Consider the following 22975-nt stretch of genomic DNA (forward strand, 5'->3'; position numbering starts at 1 on the left):
TCTGGGACTCCAGACTCGAAGGCCCGCCTGCCTGCTTGGCCTGTCCAGTGATATCAAATAGGCACCTTGAACTTAATGTGTCCAAAGTGACTGCCAAACCTGCTGCTCCTGAAGTCCCCTTCTTAGAAGTGACAACCTGCCAGGTGGGCCCTCTGGCCAGGGCCTGGGCCGGTCACCTCAGAGCGGCGGGGTGAGCGCAGCAGCACAAAGCCTGGCCCTGGCGGATGCGCGGGAAGGGCAGCCGGGCCCCGGGTGCAGGGCTGGCAGGGGCGCCTCCCTGGCGTGAGGGGGACGGCGGCGTGCGACTGCGAATGAGGTAATACGTCTGGCATCTGTCATTGGCGGTGGTTCTAGAATCTATGGAACAGCAAGAAACCAGAAGGAAACAACATGTCTGGAAGTCAACAGAGCATTTTATTCCACAGGAAGAAAAATAACGACTCTGATATGAGAAACAGATTCAGGAGTCTCAACAGATCAGCGGTGGGAGCAGTGTAAACGGAGTGGAGACCCAGACATTTCATTTTCAGAATTTTATCAAGCAGCTACTGTGGTATTTTGAGGCACAAAGGATGCCTAAAAACAGGGTGGCCCAGGAACCGTCTGCACACCGAGGCGGGTCCCCGATGTGCGGCGAGGCAGCGACAGGGCCAGCTATGCTGGGCCAGGGGATCGAGATGGCTTGCTTTCTGCTCGCCCAGCTTCTCCTTGTTCAATTTGTTTTAGTTTCCTCAGAGAGGAACTGTGTACTTGAGGCAGCAAGAAAATCGGAAGAAATGATCGTCACAGAGTCTCAAGCCTCACCGGCTAAACACCAACCGAAAAGGAAACGAGGCCTCCGAGGAGCTAGGGCCGGGCCTGCTTCCTCCAGAGCTTTGGCTTTTTTCCTGGCAAACCAGAAAGCCATGTCCAAAGCCCCTGAAACCGTATCACCAGGCGCGGCACGAGGGCTGCTAGCACAGAGGGGGCCAGAGAAGCTCCTAGCTGGTCCCCACCCCCAACCCCACCCCACGGGTCTTTGGATCCCATATTACCATCTGCCTCTTCTAAGGCGCAAGTGTCAGAGAGGGGTTGTGCCATCGGGAGATGAGCAACCACTTCGAGAGCGGATCAACCTCAGGAGCCGGAGGCGGGCACCTGAACGCCTGGCTGGAGCACTGTCCACAGCGCGGTCCCCTGCCCACCTCCCACGGGCAGAGCTGCAGAGATGCCGGTGCTGCTGGGTCGAGGGCAGACTTCTATAGTCACACCCTGCTCCTCCGTCCACAACGGCAATTCCACGTGACTTCATTCCGGAAAGTGACGGAAGGCTCACTGATGCATTCAACCCTTCTGAGAGTCCCATCTTTAGGAGATCATGATCTCAGGCAGTGGGCTACTGATGACAAAAACCACGAGCCAAACTTGTGGGGTGCAGGGCGGGGGGCTGGTGAGGACGACGAGGAGGAGGCAGGGAGGCAGCACCTGGCAGCAAGATGACCCACCAGAAATCCATCCCAACCCTTTGAAGCCCAGGTTTCAATCTTGCAATCCATGAACTCAGAGTTCAGTGGAGACCAGACATAAACTCTGGAGTTCAAGATGCTCCTTGAAAACACTGTTTAGCCAAAGCACTAAGCACTTGTGTTAAAGCTCCCTTCCTGCTCCTTTGCACACGTGTGGACACACGTGGAGCAGGAGAGAAAGGCAGATTAGCTTCATTTGTGTCTTGGAAGGATTTGGGTTATGAGTTAGAAACACCACGACCTTCCACATGTGCACTGACCCACTGAGTCCTTTCAGATCTCAGCTGTGTGTGACGTGGTTGTAGAAACTGATTAGCTTTATCGAATAAGAATTTAAAAATCACAAGGCTAGTCATTCATTCTAGAGTGAGGCTCCCCCCACCCTCCCCGAGCTTGGTTCTTCCTTACAGAGAAGAGAAACAACAAAACAAGACCCAGAGAGGAGAGGGCGTTCACTCCAGGCCTTGCTACTGGCTGGAATTTAAAACCAAGGACAAGAGATGTTTTGGCCGAATCTTGGTTCCATGAAAAACTTACAAAAACCGCTTTTTAATACTCAGATTTCATTCCCTTTTCTAAGACTCTCTCCCTTCTCGTGCCGGTGTTACTATCACTGTGTCCTCAGGGCCGTGGAGCTGGGTGTCTGCCGGTGGCTTTATTAAAAAGGAGAAAGTCCTGGGAGCTTCTCCTTTGCCACTGCTCAGGAGGGAGAACGTTCTTACCGTGGATTTTGGATAAATTTGTGGATTTTTGATTTGTTAAACAGTTCTTCTATGGGATTCTTTTTTTTTTTTTTCACTTCTAAATTACCAGAGTCTACAAATGTTTCAAACTGACGTCTGTGATGATAACCCCAGAAAAACATACAATGCTGGTGTGTGTGCATGAGATTAACAGGACACACCTCAGAGTTTTACCTCCAAGTCTGGAAAGACTGGGCAGGTGAAAGCTAGATAGACAGACAGAAAATAATCTGTGACACTCTAAGAGCGATCTTGAAAATGGGGGTGAGAAATGAAAGATACGTCTGAGCCACTGCTCTGGACCTCTCTAAGGGCCGGCTCTGGTTCTGGAAGCCTCTGTGCGCTGCTCCAGCCTGGACAAACGCAGGGCTCAACGGCACCACTGCTGACGTACCTGGGATCTCGCCTCAGTCCACCTGCCTAGGAACACTCTCCTTTCCAAAATTAGGACGTAACATTCTGCAACTTTCAAACATCCCTTTTTTGACAGATAGTACCCTGAATTAGACGTGTAGATTTAGTGCAATAGAAGATCCAATATAGTTTTGTATTACTTTACAGTTAACATACCTTTACACACATCACAGGCCCTGCTCAGCAACGCTCCTATATATTTACAAACACACAGTTGTACATATATACATGTTAACAAAATACAGGGCAATCTAAAAATTAGATTAATCTCAGTACACTTTTTTTTAACGTTATTCACCCAATACCTTTTAAAAATTACCTCCCCATAATCTAAAGTAACCCCTGCCCCACAAATGAATATGATTCCACCTGTGCTCCCTCATCAGTATTTCCTTTCCCTCATTCCTTGATATCATCCTCCAGACCTTCCGGTTTCCTCTAATTTAGGCCAAGCCCTCGGGCCTCTCCTCCAGATTGGTTCGGGGTCTGCGTCAGGGAGCATCTCTCCAGCAGCTGGGGGTTCTCAGGAGTCCAGCTCCAACTGGTCTTGGTTTTCACTGAGTCTTAACATAAGTTGCTGTTCATAGTAAAGGCTCTTTGCATAGTTTATCTCTTGTGATAACTTGACGGCGAGGACCTCTGATTTCACGTGGACCTGAAGAGCAGAACAGAATGAGGAACCTGCCCCCAAGGTGCGGAACCAAACAGAATCCCAGGACACGGGCCGCTGATGTTCATCCAGGCGGCAGCTCCCAGCCTGGCTGTGGACCAGACCGTACAGATGCACTTTTAAGAAACGGGACTCCCAGGCCCTACTCCTAGTTGTGCCGATTCGAGGTCTGGCGTGGATCCCTGGAATCTGTACCTTTAAACTTACTCCCCAGGTGACTGCAGCCAACCCACAATCACCTGGCTTTAGGACTCCTTGTAACTGAGAACGGGCTTCAGCTCCAAGGGGGCGACATCAGCTGAGGCGAGACAAACAGCAAAAACAAAGACGGTGCTCTGGGGATTCAGTCTAAGGTCTGGCAAGGGTCAAAGTGGGAGGAAGGATCACACAAACGCCTTGAGGCCTTTCTTATCAAGAGCACTCACTCGCCTTGAAAGGGCGGGAGTGCCGCTGGGCAGGCTCCCCACCTCGGAAAGGAACTTGTGGAAATACTCAGACTTTCGGGTGTTAACTCGATTAGTCTACAGCCCTCACGTAAGCCGATGACCCCAGGGGAGGCTGCACAAGCCAAACCAAACCCAAACGCATTCCTGGGCAGGGAGAAGGTCAAGGGAGAGAGGCCCAGCGGTCTGGTTGCTGTTTCTGATCGGTAGAAAGACTCACAGACAAGCAGGCCCATCACTCTCAGATGTGGGCTTGGAAATCCTCACGAACCAGGTGAACATGAGCAACACTAACCCCTGGGTTTCATGAAAAAATACCAAGTTAGACTACGGCTGGAGTCGGGGTTTCCTCACACCCACTTCTGCCGAGTCAGCAGTCCCTCTGACCTGCTCTGGGGTCGCACGGCACGTGGCTTTGAACTCCAGCCCCTTCCTTGACCATACAGCCTTGAGCAAGTCACCTGTTCCCGCCAAAACTCCTTACCAGTCAAGTGGGGACCAAGACAGTACCACACCAAACAACGCATAAGAAGCCCTCAGCATCCAGCCTGGCACGTAGTACACCCTTAAGGAATGTTGGTTATTAATAGGAACGTTGCTATTTAGAAGTCCTGCCATGACAATATCTTGCATCCTTTGGAGGAAAACCATAAATTTATTTTCAAGTATTTATTGAGCTTTTACCCTGGGTGGGGCCTACCCGAAATTGCTTCTTTGTACAGAAAACAAGTCAGCTTCAAGTGTTACGCAGGGGAACAACGAACAGGCCGACGCGCGCTCTGACACCTTCTTAGATTAGACGTGCCAAAGAGTTGTCGAGCCGAAGAGTCAGTCCCCTCCACTGTAGGACCAAGCCCCCCGTGCATCGTGTCAGCTGGTCCTCACAACCAACCCGGAGCAAGCACTACTGCCCCGCACCATGTGGACGGGCAACTGGGGCACGAGGGCTGAACGAGGAGCGCTGGGGGCGGCATCACCCCTGTGACACACACAGAGCTCCTCTGGAGCTCCTCTGCATGTGGGACTGAGCGGCAGGGCCCTGGGGGTTAATCACAGCCCAGCCTAAGCCTAAAATGCTGAAACCTCTTCCTGCAGAGGAGCGAAGCAGCTAGAGGCGGGCCGCGCGGGACTCACCATGGGCTTCTGGTGGGCCGGGCCGGGGATGGACACGCCGCTGCTTGTGTTCACCGCCTTCTTGGTCACCTGCACGTACACCTTCCCGTGGTCTTTGGAAACCAGGCAGTGGTAGAGGTCGTCGTACTTGACCTCGAGGAAAATGGCCTCTCGGTCCACGTAGTCCCCGCTCTTCAGGAAGTACACGGCCTTGGAGGAGATGAGCACGCAGTAGCTGTCGGTGTTCTCCACGGCGATGAAGCTGCGAGGGAGAGGGCGATGAGACTGGCACCCGGGGCCCGACCAGAGGCCTAACCTCGGGCCCGGGCTCCCTCACTTACTAGGCCGTGGGCAGGAGGCTCACGCGCTCTGAGCCTCTGCCACCTCGTTAGTAAATCGGGAATCAAAGTGACGCTGGCCTCCCAGGGCTGCTGTGAGGTCAGTGGGGTTCCGTAAATGCCACCCCCTGCAGTCACTAGAGAAGGCATTTTATGGTGTTCCTTCCACAGCCTGAGGTTCAGGGAAAAGTGTAACAACGCCTTGTTGGGCAGAACAGAGGAAGAAAATACAACACTTTAAATGCTGACTGAAGTAGGGGCGAGAAGGTTCAGTGGGAAGGTGGATGGGGGAGAGCAGACACTGGGGTGACAGCGGGGGAGGGGGACAGTGGGAAGAAAGGGGTCACCAAACTGGACCATGGGAGAGGGTGGCGTGCGTTCTCGACGCACACACCTAAGTCTCCTCCTTTCCAGCTCAGTCTGCTCAACACCTCCAGGGACAGGGAACAGACGCGTGAGGCCACCCTGTATTTTCAGAACTCCAACAGCTAGAAGGTGCCTTGTGAGAGAAAGCTGTAATCTTGATTTTCATAACTCTCAGTCATTACTTCTAGGGGCTTTAGGGCCACTCCGAAAACACTCTCCTCTTCTTCCCAGAGCTCCCAATTTAAAGTGGAAATTTATGCACGTCAAACCTCTCTGCTGGGCTACTGAATGAAGAGCAGTGACCCTTGGAAACCGCGGTGGCGGCTCCCCGGGGCCTGGCTGCCTCCACCGCATCTTGTGACAGCCTCCCACAATGGGGCGGCCACGTTGGGCCGGCGAGAATACTAAGAGCTGATGACAGGCTGGCGGTCCGGCTCCGGCCCCTGGGACTTGACATCCTGAGAGGAACCCAGGGTCAGCGGTCGCAAGATTCCGATGGGATGGAGCAGGCCTGCTCACCTCCGGGCTTAGCCAGCCCCTGTTCAGAACACACCCTGTCTCTCGCCCAGTCTAAATCCTCCCCAGCCCGAGGAGCCACTGGTTCCAAATTCTCTACAAAACGGCCCGGAAACCCTGTCCCTGCTTTTGAATGCTTAATTGCTTACCTTCCAGAGCACTGCCAAGCTCTTATTTGTTCTCTTTTTGTTTCCTGGATAGGTATTCAGCTGACTAAGTTGATGTAAGGGTGGGGTCCACACCCTACACCCCCAGGTCTCCCTGAGCACCCACCGCTGAGTCGGCCACCCCCTCAGTACTCAGTAAAAATCTGCCTGGTTCCAGCTGCTATTTTAATTACAGCCTCACATGACAAAAATTGGGGTTTATTGTTCTATTCTAACTGGTTGGCAATGCCAAGAATGCAGACTTGTAAAGCCTCAATGCCGAAATTAGAAATCCCCAGCAGCTTTTGGTGCTCAGGCCACTTAGCACAGACTTTCCCACATCCCGGGCTCTGACAGTGTCACTTGAGGAAACTGAATGGAATCCAAAATAGCTGGTCCAGGGGAAGAAGAGGTGACAGAGAGACAGAAAGACAGACAGAGATGAAAAAAGCTTCCTGGCAGGGAGGAAGCATCCCAGGGCCAGCTAGCACTTGCTGGGAAACCAGCTTAAAAGCTGAAAATATCCTATGCCTTCTGAGCACAGGTGGACGAGGCACGTGGTCACGGAGGCTGTGATGGGCTCTCGAGGGAGATCACCAAAGCTGGCCACTGAAATGAGGGCGAGGGCAGGATGTGCATTAAAAATCCAGTTGAGGCTGCTTTCTTCCCTCCGGTCCAGCACAGGAGGGGCACTTCTAACCCCCACGACCCAGCTCTCGCCCTGTGGGCACCCGCTTACGCACAGCCTCTAAAAGGGCCAAGGCCCTTCCACCCAGGCCACTGCGTTCACACCCTGGCCGAGTGTCTGACATCATTCATGTCCTTTCCATACTGGATCTCCTTTATAGGCTTTAAAATAGACTCCCTTCCAAGATGCCACAGATGGGGCAAGTCCTCAACTGGGCCAGAACAACTTCCAATCCAGGCGGAAGGGTGGTGGGAGCGGGGAAGCGGGGCTCCAAGCCGAGATGCTCTACTGGAAAATGCTCTGCACGGAGGAGGAAATGCGGGTCAAGCAGGGAGAACCTGTTTAGCTGGGCAAGGGTTGACGGTGTCTCCATGCAACCAAACAGGCAAGCAGCCCGAGAGTCCTCCTCAACCCTCCTTTCACTCAGATTCTGGTCAGTCTAGTGACTGCACGGATGCCACATCCTGACACCTCTCTGCTCTTCCTCTGCACCTGTCTGTGCTCGGGCCTCCCTCCCTGTACCTGGATCACTCCCAGGGCCTCCTAAGTGGTCTCCTGCCTCCAGTCTCCCCAGCTCTGATCCAATTCTCTGTTGTTGTCAAAATCACATTTTTAGCACGTCATTTAGAATGGGATCCTCTTCAGAATCTCACCACTGCCTACAGGAGAAGCAAACCCAGTGTGGTCGTTGAGGCTCTCAGAGTCGGGCCCTGGAACCCACCTTTCCAGTTCTCTGACTCGTTCCTTCCCTCCCACATGTGCCACCACCACACGTGACTGACTTGACTCCTCCTGAAACGCCGCCTCCTCTCCTGACCCCACTGGAGCCTCTGCCCAGCGCTCTCCCCACGGACGAGCCTTTCTCTCTTCTCCTCGTCCTGCAGGACCAGGTCAATGGCCCACAGCCTTCCTGGGCTTTCTAGGCACACATTAATCACTTCCCCTCGTGGTCCCCCTAACATACGGCTCACGCTTCTATTTTAAAAGTAATCACATGTATTGTCTGCTTGCCCTGCTAGACTGTGAACTTGTTGAACAAAGAGCAAATTTCTTACTTGTCCTGGCGCATAGTAGGATTCAATAAATTCCTGTATTAGGGAGTCTCAGAAAATAACAATGAATTTAACACTGCAGGGTCCAATGGGATTTGCCAGCACACAAGCACCTCTGGGTGTTGGATGTGTTCTGCCCAGTGGTGAAGTTAGAGAATTCTCTCAGAAGTCTTGATTCAACTTACTAAAGATTTAGCAAGCCATTAACTTTTATCAGAGTAGTCAGATAGTCTACCAAATGAAAGTTTTAATTTAGTGTCATATCAAAGAATGTCCAATTTCCTATGTGTCAATAGTTATTGACAAATTATTTCCTGGTTTAGAAAATGGAAGCCAATAAATTCTATCTCACTCCTTCAAAGGCCTGATCTTTTGTTTCTGTTTTGAGACTGTATATTACCATAGGTTTTTATTTATAATTATATGCTATTAGAATCAACACTATAACCTGTGCTCAAAAATTTTTCTGATTTCTATCTCTATCTGCAATTTCTCAAGAAGGATAGACAAGATATAAAATAGCATAAACAGCTGTTTACAAAGGGGGCAAGAAAGAAGAATTTTACTTTTGATTTTATTTCTTTCTGCATTCTTTGAATTTGCTAACTACGGACATGAGTTTATTTCATCCAAAAGAGAAAGGACTAATCTGGCTGGTGGGTTTATAGTCTATTTTGTTTTCCCTTTTAGACTTTTCTGTATTTAAAAAAAAAAAAAAAAAAAAAAAAAAACCTCAATAAAGAAAAGAAAGTGGAGGGAGCACATTAGAACAGATGGAGATGAGAACACAACCCAAAGGGACCAGGGAGCCGCCAGGCTCGGCTCAGATCAAGTGGCCCAGGGACCCAGTGAGAGCTTCCAAGATGCTGACTAGACTCAGGTGGCTTCACAGTGGTGACTTTCAACATTCCCCGAAAGGCAAGCATCACCTTCAAAGTCTTGTATAAGGAACCCTGTTGTTTGCAGCCACTTCCCAGGTCCTGCTGCCCCTCAAGGGTTTTTAATTGTTGCTGTTAATTCATTCCTTTTCCTTTCATTTGTAAATATACCAGCATATTTCTCTAAAGGAAAAGGACTCTTCTTGTGTGAGCACTGTCACAATACTAAAAACTAATTAACAATAATGAATATTTTAAAATTTCAAACATCTAGAAAGGCTTCCAATTTCCACTTACAACAGGAGTTCCGGGCTGTTTTTCGATCGTGGACCCCCACTTTGACATTCTTGGGAGGCCCAAATCCCTTTCTAAGAACGCCAACTTTAAACGCATAAAATAAAATGTTTAGGATTTCAAAGGAAATCAATCGTATTTAAATACATTTATTAAATGCATTTAAAGTATTACTTAAAATTGTGATAGAGCTTCTTTATTAAAGCATTAAATAACATCTAAAAAAACCCAGCCCATAAATGTAATATTTTAAAAATACAATCCAATTGTCAAATAAACTCCAGAGAACAGTATGTCAGGGTGGCTAGCTGGATAACACGCCTGGCTCATAAGCACCTCTTTTGAAAAGGTAAAGCAAGAGCCGCCCTCGTGCTTGGTCTGTGATGGTGCACTGAAAATAAAATAGGTATTTTTCTTTTTTTTTTTTAATGAAAAATGACATTCCCGGCTACAGATTAGATATTAGTTACGGAGAAAAGTTAATTTAATGGCTAGAACAAATTTCACTTCAACATCATCTTAACCCAGGATCCATATCAGAACCGAAATGAAGAAAAATGGAAAGCGGTGGTAATTCTGCAACATATCCGAGAAATATTTGATTCATTTGAAACTGAAGCCGTTTCAGCTGCCCAGACCTTTAATCATATGTCAGTAACTATCTTTTTAATACTAATTAATTAAGTACAATGTTAAAAAATGAAACTTGATTTCGGAGAACAAAGTTGAAGTAACCACGGCACTGGGACTTTGTGGGGTTTTCGCTACATCAGGAAGCAATTACACAATATTTTCCAGAAGTGAAACAGTGAGTCTAACTGGAAAAAAATGTGGAAACATTTAGTTAGAACAGTAGAGCAAGGTATTAAAGACCCTTTTAAGGGGTTAACTCTGGAGGAAAATATGCAAATAATTAGGTCTTTAAACATGCTTTTAATTACAACTCCAGGATAAAAGTCAGGGGTATAACATGGCACTCCTGTGCTTTTCCTGAAAACCCCTTTCTTGCAAAGTGATACCTCGAACGTTCACGTCACCGTGAAGACCCAGCCTGACAACTGAGGATACTTCAGAGGAACACTTGCCAGTTCCCCCATCACTTCTTTGTTGTACACTGAGGAAGGCCACGTTCATGTGCCCCCTGCAACATTCACTGACAAGATTTAGCCCACAAACCTGGGTAGAGACACATGGTTTTCATCTTCAGAGTCAAAAGTCATTCATGCCAATATCTTTTCCTAGTTCATGTGAATTTCAAGTTTCATGAAATCTATTTCACTGACTTCTCTTTGATTCTGGTTTTTAGCCTTCTGGCTCTGTTTTCAGGGCAAGTGTTTCATTGGGAGCAACCCTATGTTTAGCTGTGCTACACAATTTCTCCCTGTGTTTCTGGCATGTGTCATGCTGTTGAAAATGAATTTCACAAGGACCAGAGATGGTTCAACTTGAATAGGGTGAGTGTGTAATAAAATTAAACGCACAATATACAGTAACTATCTAACCACCATTCATTCAACAAGTATTTGTTGAGTGCCTAGTGTGTGCCAGGCACCGTTTCACGTACTGAAGGCTCTCCAGTGAACGGAACCGACAAAACTGGCCCTCGTGGAGCTGCCATCTGAGTAGACCCCTCACCATGCCCTGCTAGACCTGAGGAATGACTCTGGGCCTCTGATCCAAAGGTTAAAAGTTTCATCACCAAAGTGATATAAAGGGCAGTCATGGCACCAAATCTTCACCCCATGGCCGGCAGGAATATGAAGTCCTCCCTGGAGTGAAGTGCTGGGATTCTGGGTATTGGAATGATGGCCACAGCTGAGGCTGGACTAAAAGAGCAGACAGACGTATGCTGTGGACAGAGTTATGTCCCCACCAAATTCCTATGCTGAAGCCCTCACCCCAATGTGGCTATCTGGGGAAAGGAAGTAATTAAGGTTAAACAAGGTCGTGAGAGTGGGGCCTGGTTCTATAGGATTAGTGTCCTTACAGGAGACACCAGAGATCTTGCTCCCTTTCTCTCTCTCTCTGCCATGTTGGGGCACAGTCAGAAGGCGGCCACCTGCAAGCCAGGAAGAGCGCCTTCACCAGCAGCCAAATCAGCTGGCACCTTGATCTCGGACATCCCAGCCTCAAGACTACGAGAAATAATTTTTCGTCATTTAAGCCACTCAGTCTATGGTGTTTTGTTATGGCAGCCTGAGCTGACTCGACCATGTAATCCACCTCCGCCACTGAGAGACCTTCCAATAACATGGCAGGGAGTTTGGGTTGCAAAAAATACACTCAGGAAGATGTCATCCTATGCGGCAAGCAACAAATGAATTCCGGATGTGCCTTCTGATACCCCATTCACATATTGCTACAGAACTGTGAGACGAGGGCAGCTTAGCACGCCCTCCAACAGTCACACCGAAGGCTAACCTGGGATCCACCCTCCACTCAGACACTCCTCCACTGACCAAAACACATTCACGGCCCTCTGAGCCCGCCCTAGCTTGCTTCATCTCAACAAAGATAAATAAGCACTGAAAGAAATTAAACTAGCATTTTGCTACTTACCAGGTGCGACCAAGTGCTTTATGTGGACCGGTGGCTCTAACATCTATTTAGGCTACAGAGCATTCTATGCTAAGAGTCTCTGTAGAATAACCCGAAATAGTGATACACTGAATTCTGCCAGATCAACTAGGAAGGGCTTCACTAGCTGAGAATGTAACAAGAGCCCAGGTGGATAAGGCTCCACATTCAAATGAGTAGCAAAACAACCTTAAGAAACTTGCGCTTCCAAAATTTTCAGCTCCTCGTCATTTGTCGTTTATCTGTTCTGTGTCACTAGCATTCTGCAGCAAACAATACAGCGCCAAAGGTTAGGGAAAATTTACAGGAAAAAAAACCCTTTCAATTGAATACATTTCATCTACTCTCTTTGAACTGATTAGAAAGAGATTATCAACATGAAGGTCCTGCTACGGAACTCAGTTTGAGAACCACTGTTATATCTAACCTATGAAACATTTGGGCCAAGGGATCTTGACCAGTTCCAGGGTCTGAGAATCAGGGTGATACTCGGATCAGACAGAAACTTCTCAAAGACAGAAAAGACAACGTGGTGAATCGGAAGGGCTGGTTTCCCACGACTCCAACTTACAACTCGTCCTGTATGTCGTCTGTGAGCTTGAAGAGCTGCTCCTGCCCCTCTGCCTGGCTCTCAGAATAGCGGGGGAGCAGGCCCTGGGGCCCTGCGCAGCAACGTGGCTTCCGTACCCTCTGTGCTTGAGTCCTGGGGGCACGCGGACAAAAAGCAGAGGTTAAGTGTAAACATTAAAATGATTTCCCTTCCTTCTTCATCCAAGACGAAAGCACCACTTGACACAGAACATGCTCTAAATCCAATGATCAGAATGAAACCTGCAGTGTTATCTGTGAACACACTAGAAGACAGTGGTTGAAGACTTCAATTTTGAACATAAGCCTTGTCTTTCCCATTTTCTAGCTATGGATCATGGATAAGTCAGTTAATTTCCTCAACCCCTCGGTTCCAGTTTTCTCTGTAAAAGAGGACGATGACACCTACTTCACAGGACTGCTGTGAAAATCAAATAAAATCGTGCCCATCAAGCCTGTGCTTGACAGACAGGCTGGCCCCCAATGGTGGCTCTTGTCAGTGTGTTAACACCAGACTTCCACGTGGCCACACCCTGTTTTTCTAGGAATGTCCTGGGGATGGGCACGTCTGGGTTTGTAAAGGGTCAGGAGGAAGAGTGAGGGATTTTGGGCATTAGTCAGAACACACCGAGATTCTCAGCTTCTTCTAGGATGAGCTCAGCTGCCTGGGTACAGAGTGAGGGACACAGTAACCGGAGGAGGCAGAAGAAAGACTCCGTGGACTGGTCCCAGGCCGCAGCCTGGGATTCTGCAGCGGCTCTCACTCATGGCCCCCGGCTGTCGGCTGCCCAGAGGAATCTGCTTTGCTGTGGCTTTCAGGGTAGGCTGATGTTGTCTTTTTCCACAAACCATATACAGGGTAGTTGATAAGTACTTTTTGGTGTTTTCCTAGAAACAGGAGTCCATATTTGTTTTGGAAAGGCTGTGCATATTTCAGATGACTGATAAGAGTGTGCCTGCTCTGTCCTCGGCCTTGGACTTGGTGTACTTTTCATTATTTGTTCCTGGATTCCATTGAAGGAAAACACCCCTCTCTAGACATATCTAAAGGAGAGAACGAGGCTCACATACTGAATCAGCACTCCGGAATCACGTGCTCACAGTAGTGAGAGACTTACTTACAAGGGCAGAAAGTGCCTGCTGGGCAAATCAGGGTGGAAATACAGACAGAAACTGTCAGAAATGTGCCACGGGCCACGCCATGGGTTAGCTGCATAACTGGCACGACTGCAAAGCCCTCCCGGACCCACGTCGGTGCTCAGCCCATCGGGCCGTGTTGTCTCGAGCCCCAGACGTGGGCAATGTTTGATAAGGCTAGAAAACCCAGAAATCCAGGGATAATTTTTACAAAGTTCAGTATGCCTTGATTCTTTCTTCAGGACTTCGGTCCACTGCTGGCTATTTGGATCCCAACAACTGACTGACAGTAGGGAGGGCAGGCCTGGATGCCGCTGTTAACCCATCAGCGGAGAAGCTGAACAACTGCTGTTTTAAGGATGCTGGGAGACAAACGAAGGGGAAGCAGCTCGGTGTACTTTTTCCAGGCAGCTGAGCCCTGTTCTTATCTCCTCGTCCAGTGAAACATCTACTCTCATTCCAAACACTGTCCAGGACAGACCAAAAGGGTATCTTTTCCTCAAGGTACTATTGTGTCACCCATGAAGCCCCTGGAAGAGGCTCGGGCAATGCGGCCGAAGCTCAGGGGCCCCTCCGAGGTTGGGCCAGGCCTGCTCCTCCTTGTCTTTCAATGTCAGGTTCATTCCTGACATCGTCCACAGTCTACTGCGGGGGAGGGGAGTGTCTGTAGGCTTGGCTCCCACATTTACCCCAGTCCAACTATTTCTCCATCTCCCTTAACTGTGAGTGATTTGTAATGGATTGTTACAAGTCTTCTAGTTCTTTCTGTTTGCACTCTTATTCATTCTCACAGCAACGAGAATGACCCTTTCAAAAACAAGTTAGATAAAGTTGGTCACATGCTCAAAATACATTTGCTTCACATCCCACTTAGATAAAACCTCTGCTTATTGCTTGGCTCCCCATCTGTAATGTCAGCTCCATGAGAAGAGGAATTTTGCTGCTATCCTGGGTTCGTGGTAGAGAGAATAAATATTAGTTGAATACATGACTGGATGCATTTGGGGCAGGGAGGGAGGCGATATAAAGGCCATTTTGACTATGGAGCTAAAAAGGAAAGGTGATATGCAAACTTTGGTGGAGAGATAATAGACTACAGATCTGAAAGTCAACAAAGTCGAACTAACACGTGAACCAGCCAGCATCCCAGCTTCCTGGCGGAAAGGTCAGGGGTATGCCACCGATCAAAACAAAGGAAGGGTCACGGAGGCAAAGACGTGACATTCACGTCTCTGTTGACATGTATTTTCCTGAGAAGTAGTAGCAATCTTTCCATCAGCACCCAATGCGGGAGAAACATGCTCCCAAGTAAGAGAAAACTTCTTAAGAGCCCTAACCTCCTCTGGGGCAATCCAGGGAAGCCAGAGCAGCCGAGGGGGGCGGCTTGCCTCTGGACCCGAGCTCTGGGGAGCCACGTCCGGTAACCACCACGGAACAGCTGCGAGTGTAAGTAAGCGTACCCCACGCTGTCACATCGTCCAATAGCTCTCTGGTGCACACAGCCATTTCTTGACTCAGAGGCCTCCCTCAAGACCTTCCCTGAAGTTCAGAGATCCAATCTCCCCTCCCAACGCATCATCTTCTAACTTACGGACTACAAGCCCACCCAAACACCAGGGCATACCGGAGCAGAGATGCTCCCTCGTGGGTATGCCCTGCCTATTTGTTAAGTTTCTTTTCTTGTCTGTCTTCCCAATAGACTGCAAACTATCTTCCTATTTCCAAGGTCCTCACTCTGTGATCAAACACACGCCACAGGAAGCCTGGGCACAGTGTTCAGATACTGCTGCCTGGAGGCATTCACTGTGGCATTCAAGGCTCACCGTTCACACAGACACAGCAGACAGCTCAACTCTGCCATAAAAGGAAACGTCGTCTCTCTTGTAGTCTTGTGCTTACAGGGACTACTTCCAGAAGGGGTGATTTAGACATACTCTTATTAGAAACAGAAAGCTGGGTTGAAGGAATTCTCCCCACAATCCTGTACTACTTCAGCACTGTTGGTACCCGAAAGCTGCTTTTCCTTCTCCAAAACTCAACTAAAATGTTAACTTCTGAGGTCCAAGTTGGAGGTTGGGGAGCATGGGGGTGAAAGCCATTGATGTGAACAAATTTAGACCCAAACTTAAGCCAGTAAAAAGTCTAAAGTGATATTCTTCATTGCAGGCCTGTGTGATGGAACTGTTTTCTTCACATACTGATGGCGGCACTAAAAATTCAAACAGCCCTTTGAAACCAGTGTGACTGTATGTGACAGCAACCCTACCTTTGTCACTCTGTGGTTCAGTAACAGAGTGTGACCCCTTTTAAGTGACTGTCCTGAAGCACTGTCACGTGTGTTCCAGCGAGCCTGTGCGCCTCAGGGAGGAAAGGGCTCTTCCTTTCTGTTCTAAACTGGACTTTAGGGCTAGACTCATCATTATCCTCAGTTCAGGGCCCACTATCATCACTGGCCTTCTATTTATTTTAAATGATATAATAAACATCTGTGAAACCACTATCCCTAGCACGAAAACCCCATTGTTTGACCATAACTTGAATCTCTCTGTGTGGTCCTCTGCCGCTCCCCCCTCCCCTCGTCCCTCTTCTGAGATAGCCACTTCTGAATCTCGTATTTATCATCTCCTTACTTTTCTTCTGCACGTAGTCTTATCACATTTCTAAGTATGCTCTGGTATGGTCCTGTTACATTCTTTGGTTTTCACTGTTTGGAGCTTTTGAAAAAGGATGGCACTGCCTTTTTACGTTTTGGGACTTGCTTCTTCCTCCTTGAAGTCATATTGCTAAGATTCAGCCATTCTTTTGTGTGCTGCTGTAATTCATTTATTGTACTGGCTTAAAATTATTCCAGGGTATGAATATACCATCATTCACTCATCTTCTGTTGCTGGCACGTGGGTTGTTTCCAGGTCTTTCTACTACAAACGATGCTGTGTACATCCCTGTACCTGTCTCCCAGTGACCCTGGGAAAGAGTTTCTTTGGGTACATATCTAGGTGTCTGCTGGATCACAGGGCATGAGTATTCACCTAACGAGATAATTCCAATTGTCTTCAGAGTGGCTGAGCCAATTTATGCTCCCACCAATAATGCATTTCAGAGAGCCTAGTAATCTATATACTTTCCAGCACCTGGTATTGTCCAGGACACAGCCACTGGCCATGTGTGGCTCTTGAGCATATGAAATGTGGCCAGTGTGCCTAAGGAACTGAATTTTAAAATTTTAATTTAAATTAACTTTGATTTAAATCGGGTATTACATAGCACTGGCCCAGCCTCTTAAATTTTTGCTGCTTGAAGGGGTATAAAACAGCATCCTGTTCTCTCTTCATGCTTCCCTTGTCCTTTCAACCCAAAGCATAAAGGAGTCTGTCAAAAAAAGTGGGGAAGACGTGGAGCCTGCCCACAGGCGCCAGAGCAGAAAGATCAACTTCCACACTACCCCCACCCATCGCTGCAGACCGTCGTCGGACCATCCTCTGGCTTCCCCAGGCTGCCTTTGGCTCCTTTTCTCATGATCACCTTCACTGTCAAGATGTGCTGCTTCTTGGGCAGGGTCTTGGTACCACAATCCTGGGGACAGCAGATCATTAAACAAGAGGTGGCGAAACCACGCCCACTCACCTCTCATTAGCTGACAGCAACCTTCACTAACACTCAACACAAAGGGGAGTTTACAGCATGAGTCTGTTTAGTGCATATGCAGCAACTCTGCCTCCACAAACCTTTGTTTAGCCAGAGGTCTGTGGTGGACTTAATTGCTGCCAGCTGGGGGCTCGTCGGCCATTTTAAGCCCTCGGCTGCTGCGGTTTATGAATTTCACAGTGTATAGAAAGAAGCAGGCCTTCCAGTCAACCAGCTAATCCAAAATGTCAGCACCAAGCGAACTTGAGCTTTGAACTCCAGGAAAATGTCAGGGAGCCGGCTGTGCAGCGCGGACGGCTCCCCCCGGGGACGGGGCTGCTGATACAGTGGCTGATACACTGCAGATACCCATCCACCTCGCGAGAGCCGCTCAGAATGAGCCTGCATCTGGCCGCTGCCGTCTGACGTGTGCTGGAGGCCCAAACCAGAGGCCGGGGTAATGAAAACAATCTCTGTCATTTTCTTTAAGCAACAATAAATCCAAACAAGGTGACACAGGAGATCTAACCAATTCCATCCACTCGGCTGATCCTGCCTTTCAGCCTGAGGGTCAACGGATGGCCAGCCACTATTTGTTCTCCGCTTATATGATGAGTAACTATGTCATAGCTCTATTAGTTGAAGACAGATGTTGTACACAGACACACACCCCTGTCCAGAGTGAGTTCAGATATTCGTCGGTGGAGGAATCTGTCATGGCCAGTGTCTATCAACCAAGAGAGGTTCCAAAACAATCGGTAAATGAGGAGAAAGTGTGTGTGTCAAACGTGTGACTTCCTAGGGTAACGGAATGTTTACTCAACTGATGACTGCCATCTTCCGTAGAGGCTGCGTGTACTGACCCCAACAAAGCGATGGGCTGTGCTTGCATTTACTTTATGTGAGTGTTGCAGACTTTTGTTTTAATTAAATATTTTACCAATATCTACTGTGCTCAACTGAGCACAGGCAATTAGGCTGAGAACAGAAGGTCAACCCGGACTCTCTCTTCAAATACTACTTGGTAATGGATGACAGCTAGGAGATACCAGAATTCTTGACTGAATGGTCCAGGCAAACATTTGTCAGTTCTCTAAAAGGAACTCAACAGTCTATCTAAACAGTACCTCCTGCACTAGGGTGTATGAATTGGTTAAAACTTCGTTTGCAGTGCAGTGTGTGGATGTTCACGAAGCCTGCTGGGCTCCGGGCAACACCTGACCTCTGACCTGCAGCCCCCCACTCCACTACTGTTTCCACTTTCAAAGACCAAGTGGAAAAGCACTTCTTTTCCACAGATTTTACCCCTTTCGGCGCAAACTGTGATCAGAGGAGACTCTACTGGAGGATGGAGACCTCTAAAGCTTGGCTCAGTTCGCATGAGACATTCTTCCCTATAGTTCCATGACAAACAGAATTCCACTTTCTAGAACCTACTCACGAGACAGTGTTCCATCCACAGGTTTAATAATAACCACTGAGCTCTGGCTGCGATAAATCTTGAACCAAGAAAATTATACCAAATATCTACTACAATTTGGATTTTGAACACATGGGAAAAAAAAAAAAAAAAAGGCTGGGCAGAAAGAAACCCTCTGTCAGTAGAGAGGCTGGCTCCTAAATGCAGTTACTGAGGACCCACACGGAGAGCCTAGAGAATCACTTGTGCCTGCCTCTGCCCACCCCCACCCCCACTCCATGTAATGAACTCTCCCGAGCACAGGCCACGCTAGGACTTTAGGAAGACAGAGATGAATCGAGTTTCCAGGGAGCTTCCTGGAGTCTGATGGAGGATAAACAGAAACAGGCAATTATGATGCAGCGGGGGAGCGCTAGGTGGGGGCAGTGTAACGTCACGGCTCAGCTGGGCTGCTGGGTCTGAATCCCATTTCCACCATTTCCAAACTGCGACCTATGGCAAGTTGTGTAGCCTCCTGAAGCCTTGGTATCCTCATCTACAAACGGGTCAGTACGTGTACAGTGCTTATAACGGTGCCTGGTCCATAGCAAGCACTCAGTAAAATGCTACCGAGGATGCTGACGACGGCGTATCTGCAGAGGGTGCCACGGTGCAGAGGGGCCCTAACTTAGCCCGGCCTAGGTGGCTGAGACCCAAGGCGGGCTAGGAGCCAACATCCAATCTTTCTCACTTAGTTTTCTTGTTGGGGAAACTGCTTCAAACTGCAATATTCTCCTTTCCCTTTTGCTTTCTTGTTAACATTCTACTTACCTCTCCCTAGAGTTCTCAAGTCATGTGTGTAACAACACATAAAATCCCATACTGTACTGCTGCAATGGAAAATGTGGGAAAGATGTTGATTCATGAAATCGTTAGAAATTACATTACTATCGCTGTTAAGTTTTCAGTAATTTGACATCTTGCCGCGCGGACGACATTTCCTGGGCTGGGCTTTCTCCCATCGGTGGGATTCACACCTGACTTGTTTATAGGGGTCAAGGCTTCCTATAACCTAACACATGTTTGGGGGACCCCACGACACTGCAACTGTGACAGCTGGTAGGACTAATGCCAACAGATATGCCTACTGGGATTTAAACTCTAAGAACCAAACTAATTCAGAGCTTTTTTCCCTAGTCAGCTAACTGCCTCAGGGGTGTGACTACCTGTTCACGAAGCTGGGGGGAGGGGTAAAGCAGACTCGCTTCACAAAGAATTCTAATCAAGTGGATAATGTTATATTGAGATTAGAGCCTGATAACCTTGGATTTCCTAAAATGCCTAACTTTTGCACGCATTCTGGGGTTCTCTGCTTTTAAAAAAAAATACTTGACAACTTAAAGAGGTTTGTAGCTTTCAACACCGCTAGAAAAACAAGGCATTTACAAATGCAAGCTTCATTTATGTCCTAAATACAACATTCTGACTCAGAGAGTGTAGTGTTTATAGGAATCTCTCAAGCCATGGTCAGTGTCCTTGCTAACTTGTCACCTCTAATGCCAGTCCCAAGACATTTCACATGGGCTAAAATATACAATTCCTGGTAAACTTATTTTGTAGCCATGAAGTACAAATGCTAATGAGCTGATTAAATTAAATACACTATATTATTTTCGGATTGATCTCTGGCAAATAATTACATCATTTCTTTTTCCCCAATCTTTACATTATCTACTTCCTCCCACAAGTTGATCTCTTTTGAGAGAGAGATGAAATTTAGGAGCATGGTTACAGGGTACAGGGAAGAGCACAGAAATTTGGAAAAAGACTTAAATCCCAGTCCAGTCACTTATTAGCTGACTGACTTTGAAGAAGTTACTGGATTGCTATCAGCCTGTTTCCTTATCAATAAATGGGAATATACTGCTTAGTTGGTTGATAATGTTGAGAGAATGTATGAGAGGCGCCCAGCACAGCGCCTGGCACATAGTAGGTACTCATAGAAGCTGTCTCCCTCTCTCCTACTCTTATTCAGAATTACTGGGTGTCAAGTCAATGTGAAATACCAGAACGCAAAACTTTTAAAGCTCAGATTTAACATTTTAGCCTGACAGAACCCTGTGGGAAACATGGTTTAGTGAGTATGTAAGGCTGATTCATGGGGAGCACATCAAATGTCTGGATACAGAGGTGTTTTCTAGAGGAACCAGAGCCTAAGTGTTTACTCACCGGACCTACTCCATCCGCATCTTACTTGCTAGAGCTAATGAACCTAGCAGCCCAGTATATTACACCAAGCGTCAGATTCTTAGAATTGGAACAAGCAGAGTTTTAGAATGCTGCCATTAATGAAATTCACCATAATATAGGTTTTCGGTGGTAGAACACTTTCTCTAAATGAAGTCTGTACGATCACTGAATATACCAACCCTGAAAGCGGGGCTGCGCTGACTGAAGGTGGGGGGCGGGGGCGCGTCCCCGGCACCCCCAGCCCCGGTTCTCCACACTCTGCCGTGCGCGGGGCCTCCCTTGCGGCCGAAGCTGGCAGGGGTACCGCAGCTCTCAAGGGCCTGCTGTGCAACTTGTTTGCTTTCCCAAGATCACTTGTCCTCTCAGGCTGGAAGATCTATGCAAGGCAAGCTTTTACTATCAAACAGAGAGCATGGTAGAGGTGAGGGGAAAGGAGAAAGATGCTTCAACAATGGACAAGGACACTGAAAGTGAGCAACTGCCCTGAGAACGAAACTCGTGCACAGCTGCCACCCTCACAGGGATAAGCAGCATCCGTCTCAGGCCCCGAGGTTAGTGGCAGCCACTGTGACCCTGGAAGGCAGCAGAGCCAGCCAGGGACACATCCTCCTTCCAGCCACCAACCTTTTCCTGGGAGGTGGGTGGGGTGGGGGCGGCTCATGGCCTGGAGAGCGTAGGGGGAGGTGAATGGCAGTTCAGAGGAGCCAGAGCCCTCTGTCTCCTCTAGGGTCGCTGTCCCCCAGCACCTAGGACAGGGCCTGGCACACAGAAGGTGCTCAGTACACAGATGATGAAGGAAGATACTGGCCACAGCCCACAGGCTGCCTCTGAAGCCACGGTTGTGGAGACGGGGCAGTTGTCGCCAGGCTCCTCCTCCGAAACGGAGCCGGGAAGGGCTTGGACTTGGTAACAACCCAGGAACCCCTGGGGCACAGGAATGCTGATCATTCCATGGTGGAGGGACACTAGAAAGTCACCGACCTGAGTCATGTTCTCCCAGGGGGCAATTGGAGAGCTGCCTGGTAGCCTTGGGGGAACACGCACCATCTGCACTTTTCCAGGAACCCTGGAAACAGCTCAGGGGTCTGGCTCCCTCCAGATAGTCCACTCCGGTGTTGACACTCAGCACTTAAGCAGCTCAGAATCTTCCGACCAAGGTGATCAGCTCTCTGAACCCGCTCAAATCCCAGGAGAACTTCTCCAAAGGATTTTTACTGTCTGGCTTTCGTTATTCCAGCCCCAAGTTTTAGGTTCTTTTGACTTAGAAATATAAAGGAATCAACCAATTGCCTCCTCCTCCCCTGCCTCCTTCTGACAAGTTGGTGGTTTTTAAGTGTTTTTCCTCAAATTTAACCTATGGCCACAGCTTTCTCAGAAGCAAAGGCCACCTCTAGGCAAATCTGCCCTCTGCAAACAAGAGACAATACCTTCCCTTTCAACTTGGGTCATACTGGCTCTGGTCCATCGTTCCAATGCCCTCAAGAGTAACCTGGATTTTTCAGGCAAAAGAAGAGACTCCTCTTTGTTCTGGCTCTTGCCATGGTGCCTGCGTGTAAAGCCAAGCAGGAATAAGGCAAAGAGAACATCCATGTGTCTGAATGGGGACTGGGTTCAATGGTGTCCTTTCTCTTTGGACAGGAAGGAAGCAGAACACGGACTGGCAGCTAAGTGATACCGTTTGGTGCCTTGACACAGGGTACCTTTTTGCTTGGTGCCATGACATTCAACCTGGTGACAAAAGATTCTTCTTTATTTGGTGGTAAAAAGGTCAAGCTGCCTTATAATTAAGTGCCGCCCGTGTGAACATGAATGGGACTGATTGCCATAGTCTATCAACCCTTGGCAAACTGGTTTGTTTGGTCTGGACAGCAAACAACATTCCACACTACTGGATTTTCTTTTTTTTCCTCCCAGATCCCCTGCGGCCCCATCACCCCTCAAACCTTTTTTTAAAAAAATTACAATCTGTTCTGCTGTCTCAAGTTACATCCTGTAAATAATAAGCAACACTGATGAGATGCAAAAAGCTGAAAATTTGTAAAGCAGAGAGATCTGCAGTATGTCCTACATCTGTGTCACATTAAACACGCACTCAACAGATTTGCTGATTCCTGTCTAATCAGCACACAAGGGTGACGTGGGCCAGAAGGGCTCTCATGCCACACGCCACAGCAGGGCTGAGCGCCACCAGAGGCAGGCGGGGAGGGGCAGAGCTGGCCTCACGAGATGGAGAG

The 22975-nt window shown here is 48.3% G+C and overlaps 1 protein-coding gene across 6 annotated transcripts in view; it reads right to left on the minus strand.

Annotated features, from left to right (window-relative positions):
* Positions 1-395: 395 nt before the first annotated feature.
* VPS13D (vacuolar protein sorting 13 homolog D) overlaps positions 396-22975 on the minus strand; it is a 225281-nt gene continuing 202701 nt past the window's right edge. For 3 of the 6 annotated variants that reach the window (XM_074377398.1, XM_074377396.1, XM_074377407.1), the window contains 3 exons: positions 12315-12446; positions 4910-5150; positions 396-3317 (listed from right to left, as the gene is read on the minus strand). In XM_074377398.1, coding sequence (XP_074233499.1) covers positions 3186-3317; positions 4910-5150; positions 12315-12446 — 505 coding nt within the window. In that variant the 3' untranslated portion in view covers positions 396-3185. Of the gene's footprint in view, positions 3318-4909; positions 5151-12314; positions 12447-22975 lie in introns of those variants that run through there. The other 3 variants (XM_074377399.1, XM_074377400.1, XR_012511449.1) reach the window with 3 other exon arrangements.

Source organism: Camelus bactrianus, chromosome 13, assembly GCF_048773025.1.
Source record: "Camelus bactrianus isolate YW-2024 breed Bactrian camel chromosome 13, ASM4877302v1, whole genome shotgun sequence".
Taxonomy (NCBI): domain Eukaryota; kingdom Metazoa; phylum Chordata; class Mammalia; order Artiodactyla; family Camelidae; genus Camelus; species Camelus bactrianus.